Source organism: Cydia pomonella, chromosome 3, assembly GCF_033807575.1.
Source record: "Cydia pomonella isolate Wapato2018A chromosome 3, ilCydPomo1, whole genome shotgun sequence".
NCBI classification, from domain to species: Eukaryota; Metazoa; Arthropoda; class Insecta; order Lepidoptera; family Tortricidae; genus Cydia; species Cydia pomonella.
The window spans coordinates 12405313-12428640 of record NC_084705.1 but is presented as its reverse complement, the minus strand read 5'-3'; the positions used below and the strand labels follow the sequence as shown (position 1 = coordinate 12428640).

Here is a 23328-nt window from a genome sequence, read left to right as displayed (position 1 = left end):
TACATACTAAATACACTGTATATATTATACACAGTAGATAATTAAACGTACTGTTCAAACATTTATAAGACTTCCTGAGACCAGTATACACAAAGGTCATAAAAGTAGGATCTGGTTAATACGCGTAGCGACTCTATAAAACTTTTTATAGTGTGTGAAAAGAGGCAATAGGGAATGCACCCAGATTACAAAGGATGTCAAAGTAGGTATATTGTATTGTACCAACCAAAAATGAAGCAGTTAAGTAGGTACCTCAATTCAAACTTAACAATTATTTTGTTATATTTTTTTTTGTTTCTTCGTAGGTTTGTGTACCTATGTTTCCCTCAATCATTTAAATATCGGGCCGATCAAAAACAAATAAACATCAACAATGTATGTAAAATATGATAGCAATTTGGTCTCAACATCAGTACGTGCTTGTGTATTATGAGACCATGCTTATCCTTATATAAAATGATCTCGTCTATGCCAATTTTTTGTATGGTTTAAAGTAAATGCGACTTTAGTATTTAAATATATCAGCGCCCCAATCAAGTTACACGCCTACTCAATTTAAAAAAGCAATAGTCGGAGAGGAGAATATATCACTCGACGTGGCAATGAAAAAGGAACCCGTCCCAGGCAAACGTCGCTACGTTTATTCACCCCCTTTATTTACAGTGGGGATTTTCTGATTTTACTTCGGATTTTCCAACAGTAGTCGGATTGCGGGCTCCTTGTTCCTCTATCTTTTCTTATACGACAAAATAGTTTGCTACATATACTTACACATAAGTAAAGGTATGATATTTTTTTTGGTATTTTTGTACATTTGTTTACTAATTTATAGTCCCTGAATGCAGATTTACTATATGTTTTAAAATACCTTCTTATATACACTTAAGATGTGTATAAGTACCAATGTGATGTGAAGGCATTTTTTATGCTGTTAATTTGGTCCATTGTTTTTCAATTAAGTAGCATTCCTTTAGTCACTACCAATTGCGTTAAATACTTATAGAACGAACAACATTAGGCGTCATTATGTTTAGCGTTAATTTTACAACATTTGCAACTACCACATTATTAGTTATGTTGTTTATTTCAAGCTAATACCATAGTCCATCCAACATTTACTATAACATAGTTGTAAGCTAAGTTTTTCTTACCTATTGTTTAGAATACGTTATTTTGACGTAGTTAGGTAGTTTTCGCTTTATTGTTCATCGAAAAATTTGACTAAACCTTCGATTTTGCTTATTTTAAACAAGACACCGGCTTAAATTTTCACGTGAGGTTTAACATATATTATAATTTTTGATTTAGGTACATTTTATAGAATATAATACTGCATATAATATCAAATGAGAAACGCAATATAATTTAAAAGAACTGTGCAGTAACTACTTTTATATTTAAAATTGTCTCAGCATACGAAAATCAATATTACGCGTATATTTATTCTAAGATTTAAAAAATAGTACCTATACATCGTTCACCCACATTTTCTAGATGCTATTTTATTCAACATGTTCCAGCAGTTGTGTAGTCAATAGCGGAGTATATATTGGCGTACTATCCTATAAGATTTAGTTGTAGAGGAGCTAGCCGGATAAATCCCTGCTTAGGAGATGTTCTTGGCTCCAACAGACAGATAGCTTTAGATATTCTTTGTCGTTTGCCCCTTACATTCACTTTACCGATTCTTATGTCGAACAATAAACGGGAAGCTTGTCTCATACAGCTGCCTTACTTTAGATATGCACAGCTAAACTGTGGAATGAACTGTCGCCTGCGGTATTTCCGGACCGATACGACCTTTTAACCTTCAAGAAAAGAGCGTACTCGCGTCTTAAAGGCCGGCAACGCACTTACAACCCCTCTGGTGTTGCAGGTGTCCATGGGCGGCGGTAATCGCTTACCATCAGGTGATCCGTCTGCTCGTTTGCCTCCTCTAACATAAAAAAAAAAGATATGCTGCTACTGGGCGCAGTGAAATGTTAAATTCGTGTTACTTAGTCGAAAAGTCAGCAAATAGTTTCAATTTGATAGGTGCTTCATATTTAAGTGGATTAAGTAATACGTAAAAAATCCGGGAAGTTACTCATTGAGGCTAAATAGTAAAAGAATAGGGGACCTCCCGGTGCTTAGTACTCGTAATTATTTTATAACAGTCATGCAAATTATGTAATTAAATTGAAATATATAAACAAAATATTCATTGCGAATATGCATTCACGATTGCAAAATGTTTGTAGTAGGCTCGTATTTGGCCTACGCAAATTTGACCAGGTCTCGGAATTTCGTACCCAGCTCAAGTGGCTGCCAATTCGTCTTCGTCGCAACTCTCACATTCTTACCCTCTTCTTTATAATATTCTCTTCAACCCCACTCCCCCCCCCCCCCCATATCTTAAAGAACGTTTTAAATATCTCTCTTCTGCTCGGTGTGCGGGAAAGCATCTCCTTGCTCCTCCGCCTTCTTCTTCTAAATTTTATATTAATTCCTTCACCTTTCGGGCTGTTCGATTGTGGAATGCTTTGCCGTTGGATATTAGATGCGCCAAATCCCTTCCCATATTTAAAAACCTTTTAAAATCTCATTACCTCTCGCTGCCTTAATTTGCCTTTATTTATTTATGTATATGTATTATATGTATGTATGTCATATATATATTTTATTATTATATTCATTAACATATGTATTCATGCTTGACATGTGATGCTGTTCCTATTAGTATTAATCTAATCTCGTATTAGCACTACCCGTTCATTGTTGTAAGTTATTGGTTTCCTGCTACCCAAAGGTTGTCTGGAAGAGATCGCTTTTGAGCGATAAGACCGCCTGTTGTTACCTATTGTAATGTGTGTTCTTTTTCTGTATTCCCTTTTCATTATGTGGTGCACAATAAAGAATATCTTATTATTATTTTATTCAGTACCCTACCTACAATTAGGTACCTACAACAAGACACTTAAACAAGTTTGCCACTTATAGAGGCTTTGGAGTTTTAAAATTTATCCGAGTCGGATTGTTTTGTGGAGTTTCGGAAATTTTCCTGTCAGTGCCTGAGTGAAAGGATATTAATCATCCTGTCAGACGAAAAAGAAACGATAAAAACTTTTTGGAGGTATCCTCGTTCAGCTTTCAGCGAGGGCTTACAACTAATACGCAAAGTTTTAAATTAGATTTCCAGTGAAACCATAAATCAATCAATATTTACCCATAATATAATATATATTTGTACTAATCGTGATCATGTATTGACAAATAACTAATAAGAATATAATGTGTATCATAAAAAATCGGCTAAAAGCATGTCGAGCCATGCTCAGTGTAGGGTTCCGTTACCCATCCATCACAATAGGTTGCCTGCTCCACTGTTACAATTTTTTTCTTATTTTTGGGTCCCATGGTTCATGGTTGGTTTGGTGGTGGTGGTTGGAGACACATTATATTTATTTCTGATCGATTATTTCCGAAAATATTCGCTTTTCCCAAAAAAAGTTGTTTCAAACCCCTGTTCGTTTCGAAAGACCTATCCAATCATCACACCATAGGGTTGAGACGAAAAAAAAATCATGGCCACTTTATGTGTAGGGGAGGTATCCTTGATTTTTTGTGTTTATTTTAGGACTTTCTAGCACTAATGATCACGGAGCATCAGCCTCGAACGGACAGACAGACTGACTACAAAACCCTAAAAAAGTATTTTACGAGTATACTTATTAACTATGAACTTGATTCCATGTGAACCCTAACTAATTTATCTTATCTATTTTTTAAAACGCTGGCAGTTGTTTTTTTAATGCAGAAGATATATGTACTCTCTCGTTTGTCGCCTTTTAATTGAGCTACATAAAATTTAATCAATTCTATTATTCCTACTTAGAACAGACAGCTCACAGAAGCACAATAAACATTACGCAAAAGAAGGTACCAGCATGTTTAATTCTGTTTCCGCCGACTCGAATAGCAGCATTATCACAAGGAAAGGTTATCGGTTATTCATTAGTCATTCGTCGACGGCCGACCGAGCGAGCAGCGCATCATCCGAGTCTGTTTTTGTGCAACTGCGAGTATGTGAAATGTGCTCGAAATGCGTCTAACGTTTTTGACATTACTACTATTACTAGGTTTGTTTGGTGTGTGCGTGACATACGACATGATCGTTGGGGATACTGTGCACCGCAAGATGGTGTTCCACCAAAGGGTTAAGGAGTTTGCGATACCGTTCAAGAAGAGGATTCGGACTTTATCGTATACGGACCCCGAGAAAAGGATAATCAAAGTACGTATTATATGTATTTAGGAGTATCAATAATCAATATTTTTCAAATGTTACAATGCATATCAGAAGTCAGCTGCAGAAATAGCTGGACTATCTCTGCAGCTGACTGGACATATTTTATTAAGTTTAATATAAAATAATAAAACTTTGAATTGCAATTACACTTTAAGTTAGTAATATATACTAGAACAAAGATAAAAAGCTATGAGTAAATATTAATTACTTAATGTTATTTAAGTATATTCATTAATAAATAATAACATTGTTGACCCCATCCATTAGTCCGTAAGTAAATAGTTTACTTTTACATGTATTTTAGTGACGGACAACTAATGATAATAGGTGTCAAAGATTCAGTGTCACGTTAAAATAATTCTGCACAAAAAATACCCATACACACCTATGGTAGGATAAAATATAATATAGTTAAATAATATTGTGACATATAATATGAATTATTATGAATAAATTAATGTCAAAAAGTTAAGTAAGTAGTAAGACTAAAATATTACAAAATTACCTTATATGTGAAACAGTTAATTTAACTAAATATGAAGGTAAATGAAAAAATTACCTACGAGGAAGTCACCTGACAATCATCCACCTTATTTATTATTGGGTATAAAAAACTATGAATTTTAAGAAAAATAAAATAACAATTTATTATACCTTTATTGAATCATTGACGTATTAATAGTAGCTTTGGCTTAGAAAACAATAGTTCATATTAACTATAACCGCCGTTTTTGTAAAAAGGATCTAATATTCAAAAAGCGGGCTTTATAAGGGCCTTACATGGGTCAGGGCCAGGTACCTTAGGTATAAATATGTTGTGGATAAGATCATGTTCGTTCTTTAAGAGTGAGTGATTACGGAATAGGTATCTAATCTACCTTCATTTGTAAGTTTTTACCTATTTTTTGATATTTTTCACTGGGGTAATAAGTACATTAAAATATTCACGTTGTAATTACGTTTATACCTACCTACCAAATGCATATACTAGTACTCGTAGCGAATTAATTTAAAATCCTCCCAAGCCCATCGATGATGTTAACACAATGCCATCAAAGACATAACTTGTAAAAAATCCAAGCCTCGCAACTCATCTACCGTAAAAAGTAGTGAGATCTATGTAATACCAAGTCGGTTAATTTATTTAGTAATAGTATTATGTAGTCTACTTCAGGGACCTTCTGTCTTAAGTTATAACGTAATTAGCTAACCTAACAACATCTTATAGTGACCATATCAATATTAAAAATATTTTTAAATAAACAGATTGACTTGGCAATCACACTAAACAATCTAATTAATTAAAATATGTATGACTGGTGAGATACATTGTGTTTTCATGCGATGGTCAAGTCATTCCGTAATTACTTAATAACTTAAGACAGAAGGTCCCTTAAGTAGGGACTGAAGAAATTAATGTTTTTGATGGTATCTCATGTATTTTTGTAGATAGTCCTACTTTTTTCTTTAACGGTACCTTACTTCTTGAATTCCATTACATTATGCATATACAGGTACACTGATTCATTCATTGCAAATGTCACTTTGTAATCCTATATATTTATATGGGATTACAAGGTCATTTATGCAGTTGGTGTATCTAGAAAACTGGACCGCAATTGCAATATATTTGAGTTTTTCCTTGATCTACATCAAATGTAACTAAACACTAATTGTATTTTAAATTTGAAGCTTTTATGTCTGCTTGAAGTGCCTTAGAGTTATAATGATCGATCAGTCAGTGACTCAGTGAGTGACAAAATTAAGAAAGCGGCGCTAGCAGTTTAGACTCTCCCATAGCTACACACTGGAATAATCTGCATGTAATTAATTAATAGGCATAATTTTAACCATTATTAATATTTACTTTGTGATTATATGTAACGCTAAAATGTACCTTTTTATTTGTATAGGATTTAAATTTAATTTTAAGCATTTTATTGTAATATGGATCATTTGTTATCTGTAATAAAGAATTGAATTGAATTGAATTCGTCCGCCATTTTGTAATTTCTTAGCAGGTGAGGCATCGAAGGCACAGACCTATTCGGCATTCAGCTACGATTGAAAATTATGTAAAAATATTTTAAACGGCTGTTAAATTAATCAAATTAAATAATTTTAATCATAAACAAAAATATTAAATTATAAACGTCAGTATTTTAAGAGTAAAACTCATTTATGCTATCTTGGTTTTTATGAATAAGTGATGTCACTTATTCATACTTTTTTTAAATTACTTATGTAAGTAATTTAAACAAAAGCTATAATTCCTTAGGGAACAAAATAGGCCTTCGTCCTTCAGCACACCTGCATGAAATAAGATCTTTTTCGAGCAAGTGTGATGAAAAATATATTATGTTTATACAATGCCTGCTTGGTTACTGAAAATGGCCTGAACTGCTTCGAGAAAAGGATGACATGGCAGTGCCGCTCGACTTGGCGCGGGCACTGCCGTGTCCATAGATTGACTACGCTAAGTTCTTGACTCTAAATAGGAGTTAAAGTTTTTGCTAAAAAAGCAGTTCTAAGGAAATGCGAGCTTTGCCATTAAAGTCCCGTTATTGGCGACTGTTATTTGCTTGATAATGGTAAATTAACATTTCTAAACCTTTTACGAGAAACTGATAAAAAGTCAGCGTCTAACATCTACATCAGTAGCCATTTAAAAATGACTCTGTATCATTCATACGTATAAATAACGTAGTTGTAATACAACCTAATTAAAATCTGCAACTTCTCTGGGAACTATGCAGTTGCAATACAAGTTGTAGTTCAGATACAATTGACCTGTCACCGCCGTGACCTTCTTTCGAGTCCGAGAAAGAAGGAACACTTACAAGAAGGAAAACTTTACTCCCTAAGTAAGTAGTTAAGGAAGTCGTGATTATATATCGTGTTTTCATTTTGATTACAGGGTATCGCAGCCATAGACAACGATTTCTCACATGCCAGCGCCAATATTACGGAAGGCGGAGTAGGGAAGAACTTCGTCACAGTAAGAATGAAGAGTCAGAGGCACCATCCACTCAATTTCGAAGTTGAAATATATGTGTAGTACCTACTTAGGTAACTAACATATAGGTATAGAAAGACTTAATTATACTCGATTGATTAGACAAACAAAATGGTCAGCTGAAAGTAAAGGTGAAGGTTCTTCTGGTTAGTTATTAAGTAGGTACCTATGTTATCGGCTGAAATGGGACATTAAATAAAATAAAGATAAAATGCTTTAGTAAAAAAATATATTGCCCTACCTACTAGAAAGTCTTAACATTGTAACCTTTGTGTAGAAAACATCTGATAAGTTTCCAAAAAGGGCACAATAGCTAAGTAAGCTGCCAAGTTATTGCAGTGACAATGAATAAAACCTTGACGTAAACGCCCGGTCGTGTGAGTTGAGGCCATCGAATATAAAGTTATTGCATGATAATAACCAAATTTATATTTGTTGTTATTGTAAATAATCCTCAATACTATTTAATGTAGGTAATGTGTATTAAATAAAATAACGTTGTAATACGATTGTCCATGATTGACTAAACCATTTCCATGATTGTAAATAAAAATGTATAATTAGGTTTTAAGCTATATGTGATAAGTGTAATATATAAAGTTTAAAACACCAAATTTACCTATTATCATTAAATATTGACTTTATCAATTTTCTTGTAGCCAATAAGTCAGTACGTATTTTATTTAATTTAGATACAAACTACATAGACAGTTATGAATAACGTTAATTAAATAATTAATTTACTTGGACTGATATCAACAAACCTTTACGACTTTAGTTAGGACATTACATACTATAAAGTCTATAAACATATGCCTTCATTATATGCCTTATAGATACAATAGGTATGTTCAATCACGGAAACAAAATTTTCAAAATGTCCATTTAATGGTTTCCATTTAAAGAGATTCTATAAGTTCAATTATTGAGTCGTTTTGTTTTTTTTCCATTTGTTCATTTTGAATCTTATTTCAATTACCATAGGAGTTGTAATACAATAACCGGTTAAAGTGACCGGACCCTTTTTTTGCAGGTAGTGGCACGTGCAGTTTTAGTTAATAATAGACAAAAGATTAGCCGCTCGGGGCCAGCTTCATATCGAACGACTATATTACCCATTTATCTAGGTCTCAATTACCTAAATATATTTTTTTACATTGTTTTACTGCGAATTACCCATTTTTCACACTTGTATCGTAATTAACTACAGTAACCGTGTTATTAAATTGAGACCTGTTGTTTTTCAGTACATATGGCCCTTTACATTTTTAACATAGTCACGTAATGTACAGATTGTCGCACTAGTGCGGTAAAGGCTACTTTGCCATATGTACTGCGTAATCTATAAATATATAACTTTTATACCGACTATTCTGTTATCACATAAGTACTCGTATACATGTAAACGCGAAACTCAAACTGTGAATGACGTAAGTTAGTAGGTTTGGTTTTAACCCTACAGTACGGATCTATTATTACATATTTATGATATGAATCTCTTATTGTTAAGGTAATGTTAGGTCGATTAATATTACAATAAGGCATTGTACTCGTAAGTGAATAAACATTTATGATACCTTTTTTATAATGACATATTTAAACCTAAAGATAACCATGCTGATTTTAAATACATCACTTAAATATACTATACAAATATGCAGACTATAGTAGGAAAGTAAAAACGCAGCCCTTGTAGATACAAATAGATAGAAATAGATTTAAAAAAACGAACTATAGTGTAGTATTAGGCAGATGCCTAATACTACACTATAGTTCGTTTTTTAAAATTAAAAAGAAGGAAAGCTATTTTGACATGTCTTTTTATTGAAAAACACCTTTGAAAAATAAGTCACGGCAAATATAATTAACAATTCACGACCATTTTCATTATTTTGCTTTCATAAGTAACTGATTTAACAAAACCGTTTCTAATTAAAAAGATATGTGAAGATTGTTTACCTTTTTTCTAATGCTAAAAAACGAACTATAGCTACTTCAATTAAAGTGGATATGATTGTCATATATTTTGTTCTCCCGGGTTTACACACTTTGAAACCCTTTACAGGACTTGTTTCCCGTGTACTGTTATAAAAGTCAGCTGTTTTAATCATTTTTACATATTTTGTAAAACTATCACTTATTCAAAACATTAAGGCCGGATATTATATTTATCAAGGTGTCAAAATTGCGAGGATTATTGACTTTTAATCCAAAATTAATTTTAGTCTATTCCAACTTAATTGTAATATGTACTAATATTAAAATAATATAAAATATTCAGAAAAGTAATAAGTAAAGTTCCACTTTGTTCCGTCCAGTATCTTATGTTTGATATTTATATAATTACTTAAGGTCTATGTAGGGAAATATCCTATGCATTTCCATGGAACACTAGCTGTTCCTGAGAGTCTATTTCACGGCCGTCAATCCCATACAGCGTCGGAGCTCGGAGCCCTCGGAGGCTGTAGAACGTAAAGGCACAGACTTATGAATAGTTGTTATAGGTAGGCAAAGCAACTAACTACAGACGGTATTCAATATATCGTCGACTATATCAGTGACATCATCAATAACTTTGGCAGGAAGGAATGTTAATATTACTAAATGACCCGAAAGTCAAATTAGTTTACCAAAGGAAACCGACGATTTTAGGCCCACCAAAGTCTTTGCGTATAAAATACAAACCATTACGTAAAATACATACCCATTTTACTGGCGAAATAGATATTATAAGTGTAAATGAAACTGGAATTAGACTTTATAAAAATCCTTTCTATTTTCCGGGATTCTATTTATTTTGTTAAATACGTAAGGAGGGTACATAGTGCATATACAGCAATAAAAGTTTTGTCTTTATCACCGTTCTTATATTGACTAAACCATGACTTTTTACACTAAGGAATTGTATTCTCTTACTTGTTTATGGCGATAGATAAGTCTGTGTCCTGGTCTGACACTAATTGCCAATATCTGCCACGGAACAAAAGCTAGGAAGACAAGATACCGCTGATAGACATGCGTTTCGAAACTATCCAAAATTAATATATCGTAATGTTAAAATTTAACTTTCTATTGTACGTTGAACGTAAATACGTAGTTTATAAAATGGTTACTTGACTTTGCATTTTAGTTCAAAGTTTGGAGATTTTAATTTATTCAGAATAGGCCTTTCATACAACGTAACGTATCTTTTTCAAATCTGTAAAAGTATTTCAATGTTTTTTTCTTGCCATGTTCATATTTTCTTTGCAGGATTTCTAAATATTTTCGTTATATTTCGTTCTGTTTCAACCATATACGTCCAGTTTATTCTGGGCCCAATGCTTAACAAAAGCGACGGCCTCCTTTGTGAACTCTAGTATTGCTACCAAAAGGCAATAAGTTGAACTTGAATTCATAAATAATACATTATATATTGTTATTTATGAATTTATATTATCAAAATTAGACAAAAAGTATTAAATTCTGACGAAAATATACTTTCTTGTAAATAAATCTATTTTCCTGTAACATTTTATCCTTCACAGTCGCTTCGAAGGAAAACGAGTAACCTTCCATTACTTCCAATAAAACAAAAACTTTAATCCCAACTCACGGCAAGGATCGCGTGTTCCATAAATCAATATAACAAAAACCTTTGTTAGATTAAAGAAGAGCAGAAAATATTTGGACATGGGGCACGGAAACAGCTTACGGGCTGGTTTTTGTGGACAGGCCAGCAATAAATCAGGGAAAGCGACCAGACCCTGTATACTTATCGTTTACTAAGCACAAGCGATTCTTCGACCGCGAACGACTAGTGTAAAATGACCTGTTAATCTGTAGCAACTATGAGTAATCGAAATACATGGATATGTTTATTCACCTTACACGTGCTTTGGCCTGCTGTGGAAATAAATATGTCCAGGGGTCAATGATATCTACTGAGACTGGATGCGCTAACCCTTTTTCACTTTGACAGGCGTTGCTAAGAAGTAAGTACCTAATTTGGATTTGGGCTTTAAACGAATTACTTACCCTGCACTCAAATAATTGTAGCCCAATCTTTCAACTGTTGTGTTGTAAGTAATTTTAAAACGTTTGGAATATTGGTTAGGCTTGAAGTTGGTGATGGGGGAATTATAAGCGACGCCAACGCACGACGTGGTAAAAATATGAACTTTCGTTGTGCGACATCTTCATACTATTTGGCAGGTGCCAACTGTCAAAAAAGCAATATGGCCCACACCCACTAGGGTGGCGCCTCAGTCCTGCACGGAGCAAATAAAACACATTCACCGCTGAGCTACGTTCGTCGTGCTACGTCGTAGTCAATAACATGGGTTTCCCGGAATGTAGTGGAAACTGAGCAGATAATGCTTCGTAGAGGTAAAACAACAACATATCGTGATTAGCACTGAATGGGTTAAGCAGTTGTCTACCTACAGTTATCCTAATTAAGAATAGGCATCTAAATTTTTTTTTTATGAAACACACATCAAATACCTACATGGTGTGTGTTTCATTCACAAAATGATTTTGTTATATAATTATTTCAGACTAGGGAGTCTGAATTAATAATAATAATAAATCTGCAAATACGTATGTACAATTTCACAAATCTTCTTCAAAATTTCTTGATAAGTAAATTGATTTGTTCTATTAAGAAGAACAAGCATAAAGTTTCCCGCATCCGTAATGCTTCCTACTAAAATCACATTTTTTATAACATTTGGAGCTGGTACTACAGTCCAACAAGAAATTGTAGAAATTTACTGAGAGCGCCACTGAGCTTCAACAGGCTACACATGTTGCATACATCTATACATGCATCTGATTCTGCCGCATAAGTGCATACTGATAGTTGACGTGTGCTCTTGACATATTATATAACAGATATTTTCAAGTACCGACCTAACCTCAAAACTTCACAGTAGATAAATTAGACTGATATATAGTCGTTAGATTTGTAGATGGCCCTCAACGGCTTATCCATTATCCATTGTTAACTAAAAAGGGCCCGGTCACTTTAACCGGTTATTTAATTACAACTCCTATGGTAATTGAAATAAAATTCTTGTGTGGTCCCTATACGGTTACTGAGTGCCGGCGAGTCGAACGCTACCGAACCAGCCTAAAATGTGTCCTCGATATGCGTAACAAAGGCGCGTTATAGGAGAGCACTACACTTGAGTTTGTTGAGCGTTAGACTAGCCCGCGCTCAGGTGCCTATTAGAATTATACGACCCTTTTTTTGCACGCGCTGTTTTAGTTAACAATAGACAATGGATAAGCCGTTGAGGGCCAGCTTCAAATCTAACGACTATACTAAGTATATTGAAATTAGCGTTCCCAGCGAACTTCGTACCGCCAGTCAATGAAAATTTTGAAATCCGCACCCCCTACAATCCAGAAAATTATATCCATAATGATTTTACGGAAAATTACCTACATATCAGCCACATTGCATTAAAATATCGTCATAATTTTTTAAATCATCACTCCCGAGAACCTGTAAAGTGGTAGGTATCCAAGATGACTTTTACCTACATTTGAGTAAAAAGTACCTATGTACATTTGAGCCATAATTTTTTCCGTGATTTTTCCAATATTTGAATAGCTCTCAGAAGTATTTTAATTTAAAAAAAACATGTTTACAAAATTCTCACAATTTTTTATTGTTATGACAAGACAGTGGTTGTTGCCACTGAGATTAGTGAGATTTTCTTTTATTTCTCGACATTATTAACAAATTCTTGCTATTATTTACAAAATCTCACAGGACTGTAAAAAAATACCAAAATTTGGCCACAAATTAATGTTCCACTGCGTAGGAACAGCAAGCCGCACTGGTGTCAGATGCGCACATTGTTTTAATTCAGTGACTCGAAACACGCGGGCTTCTAATCTCCCTCAACATTCTAGAAAAAAAGATACACGACCTGCTATTTCTCCATCAACAAATAATAACAACGCGTAACACTTTCACAAGGCCTACTATATTTATAACCAAAGCGAAACACATTCTCTATTCATAAATTTCCTGGCAAAGTACATCTACGCTTCCATCATAGAGGCGGAAGTTGCAGGCCCGAGGGATAAACAAAAAGGGTAGGGTTTTTGCGGGCCCTCCGTTATTAATGTAATAACTGACACTTTGTTTTATGAGAGTTCCTACTTTGCTAGTTGGTTCGTGCTGGGCAGCGATAACGTGCTGAAGCCAGAAATATGTTATTTGGAATTTGAACCAAGAATCATCGATGGATTTCGATATTTTTTTGTTATGAATTATAGATATCCGGCTCACTTTATTAAAACTTTAAGAATTTACACTACGAGTACATTTTCTCGTCGCGATCACTGTTCATAAACGAGAGACGGTTAAACTTATACATACTTACTCAGAAAACAAGTACATATTTTAATAACCTATGTGTAGCGTAAATAAATACAATGATATGATAACATGACATGACAAATTAAAATATTATATCGTATAAGAAACGGATAAAGACTCACACTATAAGCTTCCCGGAAAAATACTACAGTCGTTCTTTCTAAGTGATATATTTTAGGGGAAAGGAAATTCTTACCTAGCTAACGGAAAATTTTGCACGTCCGAGGCGGGACTTTGCTCCAATCGCAGCTCAAACTATCGTTGGGCTCCGTACTCAGTCCGTTCGATATCGGGTACGTTTCCAACGTTCAGGAATTTCCAATAATGCACTAACGCCGACTTAACTATAAAGACAAAACAAAGTATCATCTGACTGTATTCCTTAGGCAATAAGTACCAAATTCGATCGGTATTTTCTATTCCATTCCGCAAAGTTAACATTGTATAGACACTTTTACGCTACTTAAAGGTAAATTTGAAAGAGTTTTCAGCTTCCAAAGAATGGGCCATCAGATAGCATCTCGATGCTCAGTTTAAAAACTTAGCATTTTTGTAATAGAAACGGGGATCTTCTAAAATTTTTAGTTTCCAGAATTATACGTAATTCTCGTTCACTAAAAAAAGTCATCAGGTTTTTCATCAGTCTCAAGTTTTTCTATACAGTTTTGTTTTGTGTGATACAGTTCTTCCTCAAATGCTATCCAAAACAGGTTTGCACACATTTTTTTATAAATAGGCCAATATGTAGGTAGATATCGGACCGACACAAAAAGTTTTTGGAACGTAGCTGATTCGAAGGAAACATGTTATTAGTATGCTTGACACGAAAGTTGAATAGATTAGTTACTCGTATTATCTATTACAATAGTTACTATTATTATTCTTTGAAGTATTAGTTTAATTCACGCTGTGAAATACAATAAATATTTATACTATTTTTTATTTTTTATTAATGTAGGCTACGTATCCTCAGTACCTAACTTAATAACAAAACGCGCTAATTAGATAATTATGTTTTTAATGACTTATCTTTGACTTAAATATATACGGAACGGAATACACAATAGGTATCAAATCACAACATTTTGAATGAAGATACTTTACCAGCGGTTGATTGTATTGAAAGGGGAGTCATTAACCCATTTCTTTATCCATTTTGGCCGATTCATAGCTTTGTCAGCTTGCTATCGGGAGTCAATGAACTTTGATGTGGGTAGGCATGCACAAAAGAATGCCGTAACAGTAACAACAAAGGCTTTGATGTTAACTGAACGACATATATGCGATTTGGTATATATACGAAAAAGGGTAACTTGCTCAATCCTAAGCTTCCTTTATACGAGTAGATACCTCGTAGTATTTTATGATAAGAAGAAACGTTAAAATAAATTAGTTTTAAAAGTTCATCATACATGTACAGTCAGCATCAAAAGTAGCGGATCACACAAGGTTTCAAATTATCTTTATTTGGAAAAGTTATCCGGAATATCAGATACTTCTGGCGCGTTGTTTCATCCACTACTATTGATATATTGATTTAATGTGTATTCTGGTAATTCCAACTACTTCAAAATGTCTAATTTTATTCCAAATATCACCCATAATAATATATGAGTCCACTTTTCGAATTAGATACCCGACATTCTGAATTTTCCTAAATTACCCGAATACACCACACCTTACACATAAAAATAAACAATAAATACATTAAATTTTCACACTTCAACCGTGGCGCCACTTCAGAATAACATGACATCCGGGTGAAATTGATTGATAAAGTTACAATTTTGTAATTTTACCGATTTACAAAATAAGGACAAGTTGTTTGATGGATCGGTATAAATTATATTTCATCAATCTAAATCAACATAAATATTTATAAATGTCCACTTTGAGCTCTTTTGCTCATATTCTATCCATTTACATAATAAAATGCATACAACTGATTCTGCCTATCGTCTGCCTACCTACCTTTTCCCCAGTAATAGGAAAAAGTATCCAGCCGCCAGACCTTTCCAAAAGCCCACGCGTCCCAAATTAAGATTCGATTTCCCTATACATTTTAATTTAGCGGACGTCGTATATCTAAGGGATTTTGTTGAGAAGCTAATTGTGTAAGACTTGGTACCGCTGCGGGTTTGGCCCATCCATCAATCAGGATCTGTCGGGGAGGCAGAGGCTAATTTGCCCGTTTGTTTCGCTATTAAGGCTTGCTACGTTGACGGGTATCATACATTGTATGGCTCTTTGTGTTCAGCGTACCGGCTTTGGAACACAGCTTTGAGGTGATTTGTAGCTCTATGTGTTTGATTTAGAAGCTATTTTGCAAAATGATGAAATATCACGTCGTTTTATCATTTCGAAAGTTGTGTGAGGGTGGATGAGCAATGACAGTTTTATTTGGATAAAGTTAGTCAGATGGATAGCTTACGGAGTCTGGTCAATCAAAAAGCAATAATAATAATAATGTAGCACGTCATCTACTACGACTGACATAAAAATACATTGTTATTTCATCGCGTTTTCTAACAAACTTTTACTTACTTAAAGCTTAAGCCGAAAATAGGAAATCGAAAGACATTTTCACTTATCTAACATCAAAGTTAAAGTAAAATATAGTTGATAAACATTAAAATAAACAATAAAACCGGAACCACAGACTTTAATAAGTAAAAGGTCTCAAAGAGCTGAATACGGGATTTGAGGTCGTAAAGTAGTTCCACCGGGATCAGGGCATGAGAATATAAAATGTAGGATCACTCCCTTTTAGCATTTGGTAAAGAAGTCCAGAAGGTCTGCTCGGAAAAAAATAACTTGCACCACAGATAAGAGAGCTGGCGAGCATAATTTTGGTTCGCAGAAGAAGAAAATGTATGTAAGTAGGTGTCTAAAATAATGGACCATTGGCAGGGTCATTCTACTTTTTACTGCAGGTTTTTTCCCCATAAGCAAGTGTTTGATTTTTATATTTGTAAAATTATACTTTTATATTTATTTATATTAATAAAGCACATTTTAATGCCGCACTAACGATACCTTGGAACCAAGGTAAAAAGTATTTTGTCTTTTTATACTCGTAAGTAGCAAAATTATCATTATAAGTTAAAATGAAGGAACGGTAACATAGTTGTACGTATATTAGAACACTCCAGGCTACCTATAACATTCTAAAAATAAAAAAAGTCATGGGTTAAATATTGAGGCCTATTCTGTGCTTATCATGTTTTAGTAGCTAGTGTAAGGTAGATTAAAACGCATTACGAATATTAAAATTTAAGGATTCATTGAAATCGCAAAAACCTGCAGTAATAAGTAGAATGACCTGCCAACAGCTATTCCTTCATTTTAATAATTATATTTATTTCTATTACAGTCAATATGTATATCTATTACCGGAAATATTATTTTTCCAGACATATTTCCACTGTCAGCAATTCTCTATAATAGGCAACAACACTAACCTACCTATTTACTAGTTGACCGAGCGCTAGCGAACGTCTCCGTTTCAACTTGGGCAAAAATGCTTGCGTATGCCTGGATGTTCTCCTCTACAGGTCGCAAATCTCTACCAATTCTCGTGAAATTTTGTGGACAGTTTCGATTATTTTTGTTTTGTCGATACAGTTTTTGCAATTTTTTATTTATTAATAAATACATCATTATGCTTGCGAGATCTACAGCTCACAGTGCCGCTAGTAAATATATGTATTTTTTTCTTAGGGGTACATTAGGTACCTACTTACAACTGCGCTGCAGACAGACAATCAACCTGGCTGCTGCTGTTGACCTGCTGGAAAGCCTGTTTCCCATTGAAGCACTACACGGTGACGGAGACATCGTAAAAGGAAGCTTAGGATTGATTAGAATTTCAGATAAGCCACCAACTTACATTTTGTAGAAATGAAAATTGTCTCCAATGTGCCTTTTTCCATTACGTCAACATTATGCTATTGATTATGTAGTTTGAAGTTCTGAAGGAAATAAGATGTACAAAAGTGAATAAGATTATTTTTATCCATTTCTTCAATTATACTCGTAACATGTGTGCAAAGGAAAAACACGATAATTTGAATTTACATTTACGACGTTACCTCTTCCGTTTCAGGTGTTGATCGAGTTCCACATAGGGTTTTATTTTAATACTAGTTTAGGTATTGACTGTGTTTTCTTCAAGAACGATATTACCGATATTTAAAGTTTGTCTCCTGTTGTCGAGTATAATGAAAAAAACAACGGCCGGCAGAAGTGAAAACTTGAATATTACTTGAAATTGAGTAACAGTTTTATAAAAATAGTTAATTCTCTATTATCCTACGTAAATAAATTTGAGTGTGGAAGATACTTTAGTGTTAATATATAACATATACAGAGTAATTCATGAGACGTGAGCAGGACTGCAGCCTACACAATCAGTAAATGTTAATGAATCGTTCACCATCATATTGAGTAAAATAATTACGCTTCTTTTCTGTTACTTTTTGGTAAGGAAAAATTTGAGTATCTACAATCATGGACACCCAACAACACAAAGATACAATACAACACAATTAACAAAGATTAAACATCTTTAACCGTTATATGACAGCACTTTGATTATGAAGAAAATAAAATGTCACACTTGAATGAGATACGATGTTTCAAAAGTAACCAAGCTTCCGATGACTTTCAATTTGCACGTCACCATGATGTCACGTGTCCCTCTTACGAATTTTCAATCTGTCGGTCACGTGAAAATTGACGCGAGTTTAACATTTTTTCCCCATCACAAAAAGTGCACAGCGCCGCTAAAGAAGTTTTCACTTCAAATATTTTTGATTCACAAAGCCAGTCTGAAATCCGAAATTGATTAATCTTATTATAATCCCACAGCTGATCCAGATCTACACTTCCTAAAATTATTCAACTCCTTCCTCATCTTGTAAAACAATCACGAAACAATCTTCAGAACTGTCGAGGGCTGGCTAGGGGAAAGTTTCCTAGCAACGCAATGTGTCCGCCACATACAAACGACTGCAAATGATACCGAGAATTATTTCGCCGCTGAACTGAAAAGTATCCCCGAGGCGAGAGCGTTTTAGTACGTAATGTGTAGGTATTCCGGAAATACAAATGCAAAAGAACCGTCTGAAAGAAAACGTGTCACATGAGAGTTTGTAAGCAGATAAAATGTTTTAAGTTTCTGTATAACATGGCTGTCGCAACACAAAATTAAACCGCAAATTTCTGTGCCACTGCGCGAAAATTATCTTGATCAATATTATGTTCTGCAGATTTGAAGCCAAACTTTTACTATACCTAAATCACAAAGTACTGAGCGATTCTCTGACATAAGAACAACAATATTTAAAGAAAAAAAATCTTAATACTATGCGGAGATAACTCGCACATTATAAGCTTTTGTTTTGTTACTCAGGTATATGTTATTTATCTTTTCTTCACTCTAAGAAGGATGTTATTTATTTTGCATGCCGGGTAAAAGTTAACCATCCGTATCCAACAGCTACCTACACCATTCCTTCAAACCATTATTCACAAATATACATCATTGTAACGAGCAGAAGCTTTTTCGGAAGCATTTTCGCATTCTTTCCTCTCGCTGCCTACAAATGTGTCACACATTAAGAATGAGTTAGGTTTATGGACATCATTTTGTCGACAACCATTAGACAGGGCTCGCAATGGCTCTTCAAAGGAATGTTCTAATAGTCTATTTATAAAATCAAAAAACGACTTGGCTGTCTGTCGCCGACCGCAAACTAAAACAATTTTAATTATATTTGACACATCGTAATTACATGGTGGAAAGGAATACTATTCTGAGAGCCATTCGAGGTGAGAACATTAGAAACTATTAAATATATTTTAATGTTTGTAGACGTCGGCCGTAATCCAGGAAAAATAATAAAGGCGAACGTGAGCGCGGAGCGCAGGGCTACAAATGTCAGAATGTTTTAATTTACGTTTACGATTCGGAATAGGTGTGTGCGATGTCTTTGTTGAATTTTGATTAGACACAAATAAAGATAAATTAAAGGTATTATGTGCCATTTTATACATATAAGTAGGACGGTAACTTGACTTTGTCTTGTCTGTTACCTATGTGGTCAAACCGGGTAGCTCTTACTCATGTTTCCCTATTCATAAGTCTTCGTTTGATCAGTACTGAACCCTACAGATATAAATAGTTAACCATAAAATGCATACATACCTAATAGCACATTCGTGTCAACATTATTAATTGAAATATTTTTTTAGACGGCAACACTTACTTAAAGACTATAGCCTAACCTAACCTAACCAATACCTTCATACCTATATTTACCTCCTACTTCATTAGCATAGCAACAATAAATTAAATTATAATGGTCTCGGTCAAAGGGTAATCTGAATTTGTTATCTAGTTTCCCATCAGTTTTATAATAACTAGTTATCACATAAAAACCGAAAAGGTTTTTAGATAGATACCTACTTAGTAGAAAGTATGTTCGACATAGGAAAGCAATTTTACTAAACGGGACTTAATTGCATATAAAATAAATTATTTTAATTTACACCAATGTTTCGGCAGTGTCGTAACGCCCGTGGTTGCGAGCAGATCATAAATATTTCTATGAGTTAATGTCGTGAGTTTGAATCAACCTAATATTCTTACCAAGCCAGTCTGTCTGTTTGTTCTAAGTAACATGACTGTATCAAAATAGCGAAATCTATGCACATAATTTCTACCCACATACTTACACTGTTAAGGCTATAGGTAAAGATAATTTAAAATAGAGGTGGATTGTCAAAGAAAACTTTGTAGTCACTGTAAATTTACTGTCATCTTTCGACATAATATGATTAAAATTTTAAAACGCTATTTGACTTTGATCCATATTCTTTCAATGATATGTGTTAAATATAAAAAAGTGGCGCCATCTAATAGAGCATAGGCCAAAGGTTTTCCATCGCTCGAAACATGCCGCCATACCTTTGGCCTATGATCTATTAGATGGCGCCACTTTTTGATACTTAACTAATCCACCTCTATTTCAAATTCTTTTGATATGTCCGTACCTAGGTTTTTAAGAATTAAATTACCAATAAGTTATGTTAAATATGTAATATGCAGCTTTCCAGTTAGTTTTTTTCTCTATTAAGAATATGATCAAAAACTGCTAATTTGCTTCAAAAAGCAATAAAATAATTAAACTTTGCTTGTACTAAATCACAACTAAGGTCTCCGGGGAAATTTTTCATTTAAATTGGAGCGGAAAAACTCGAATAGGTGTATTAATCAACCAGACAAGGCAAAAAGTATAATGAAAGGAGTTTCTTACTCTTGTTTCGTTTCGGGGACGAACATTTTCGTAATTTTAAGGCAGTTTTAGTACGTAAGTATAAGTAGGTCAGCAGTCAGCATCAAGTTGCGAATCAGACTACACGTCAAAAGTATCTACTTTCCCTAACAGCTTGACAAAAAGCGGTATGACTATAAATGTAACAAACAAAAGACTGTACCTATAATATATAGATACATACTTTTGAACGCGAATTGTACCTATAGATTTGTCTCTAATTAGAAAATTGTTTTAATTCCGCTATTATTGATGCTGACTGGCCCTTACCTAGGTAGGTGAATAACACGTTTCATGTTTTGCTCTTGGATTTAAAGAGTCTGTGGTCTGATACATATCATATTTAATCACTAGTTATATATTTATTTATTTAAACCTTATTGCGCGATATAAAATTGTACAAATGGCGAACTTAATGCCTCAAGGCATTCTTTACCAGTCAACTTGTAGTTAGTGCAGGATTGTAGATAATGAGAGGAAATATAAAACACAATTCAAGTTATTCGAAACAATATAACATTCTATTTATATACTCACACATATAATATACTTAAAACCAATATATACCTACATATATACAAAACATACATATATATATATCAATAAATATATTATGTACCCAAGTATATAAGTAACATGTGGATCATTTAACTTTGAGCGAGTTAGAGAGGTGCTTACGTGAGGTGTTTGCGGTTATCGTGGCGAATACTACATTGCAAGTGACATATATACTCGTAGCTAATTACTAAAATAAAAATGTTATTAGTTATGATTTTAGTGGTTTAGTATTCATTACCTAATTCTTCTTATTATTTATATTTTTAACCCGCGGGATAAATCTTTTTTTTTTAGTTGATTAAAAAGTATTCGAAAATAAAATAGATGCGATACAGATACGATCGTATCGTATCGATTGTATTCCTTTATTCAGTGGTAGGTAAACGCGTAAGAAAGCGGGTAGGTGTCGCACTCCTCTCGTAGGGGAAGTAGTTTTATGACCCCGCCCTGGGCCCCTGACTGTTAGTCTGGACTGATTCCTTGATGACGCAGTATTCGTCGGAATAGCACATTCTGTTTCAGTTTCAACCTATTTAACAAGAATTCATCGAATGCGTGCTAAACTTAAAAAAATAATACGAGTAAGCTATGACAGTTTTGTACATCGCGCTATCAAATGCTTATATTTCGTTTTTTAACATTAGAAAAAAGGTAAACAGTCTTGATATGTATTTTTAATAAAAAACGCTTTTTCAAAATCAGTTACTATTATTTATAAAATCATAATAAAGTAAATGATCGTATATGATTTATAATTGTTGCACATTTGCCGTGACTTATTTTTAAAAAGTGTTTTTCAATAAAAAGACACGTTGAAATCGCTTACCTTTTTTTTAATGGTAATAAAACAAACTATATCACTAGTATCTTCAGAGTGTAATTAAAAATTTTCATTAAGCGTATTAGTAATAGAAAGCTGTGACTCTTGGGTGTTCGGATAACAGGTTGGCGAGCGCGTCGTTCTTTGGAGGGGTCTAAGCAGCGTCCACCAAGGCCGCTCACATAGTCTCATTTCAGGTCTTGCATTTACTTAGCCTGGATGCTCCATTAGCGCGCCACACACTATACTGTGGGGTCTGTGGGCTTAGCACAGAAGCGTCCTTCACTGTATTAATTAGAGATGGACGGGTAGTCTATCTCGCACGGGTGATATACTTTCACGAAGCCTCTGTGCTAAACCTACCGGTCGCTCCACTCGAGCATCCGTTTTTGAAATTAGTATCAGAAAAGATAAGTAAAAAGTGTTTGCTAGCATTTAGAACACATTCGAATTGCCGACCGTTTAAAAACCTGTATACTTCTTTCATAAAGAACCCCGTACTATAAAGGCTCATACACACTTGCTGTAACAACTGCTGCAGGGAGGGCCGCAACTTATATTTCAGGGTTATATTCCCACTAGTTACCATCAAGTTGTTACCGGTGGTAACTATTGGTAATTTTGTTAGCGTTTAATATACTAATAAAAACCACCAAACCGAGTTGGGTTTGGTGCGTGATCATACGGAATAGACCGCCTTAGACCAATGCAATGGCGTGGTCGGCCCGTTAGCGCATAGATCGTCTTGTAATAGCCAGTGCTACGTGCGCCAAAAATTATATAACTGATTTTGACTAAATACAATAAAGCTATTCTCACGCCAATTACATTATATTGAATGAATTGAATGTGAACACCCTTGACTTGATTAATGACGTCCAACTTATTTTTATCAAGTATTTTATTTATGAATTATAACTAAGTATATCCCGT

General features: G+C 34.0%; 1 protein-coding gene across 1 annotated transcript; it reads left to right on the top strand.

The window, feature by feature from the left end:
* Positions 1 to 3982: 3982 nt before the first annotated feature.
* On the top strand, positions 3983 to 8885 carry LOC133516097 (uncharacterized). Its single transcript, XM_061848826.1, has 2 exons — positions 3983 to 4273; positions 7206 to 8885. The coding sequence occupies exons 1-2, from the start codon at positions 4082 to 4084 to the stop codon at positions 7344 to 7346; spliced, it is 333 nt and encodes a 110-aa protein (XP_061704810.1). The 5' UTR covers positions 3983 to 4081; the 3' UTR covers positions 7347 to 8885.
* Positions 8886 to 23328: the final 14443 nt, after the last annotated feature.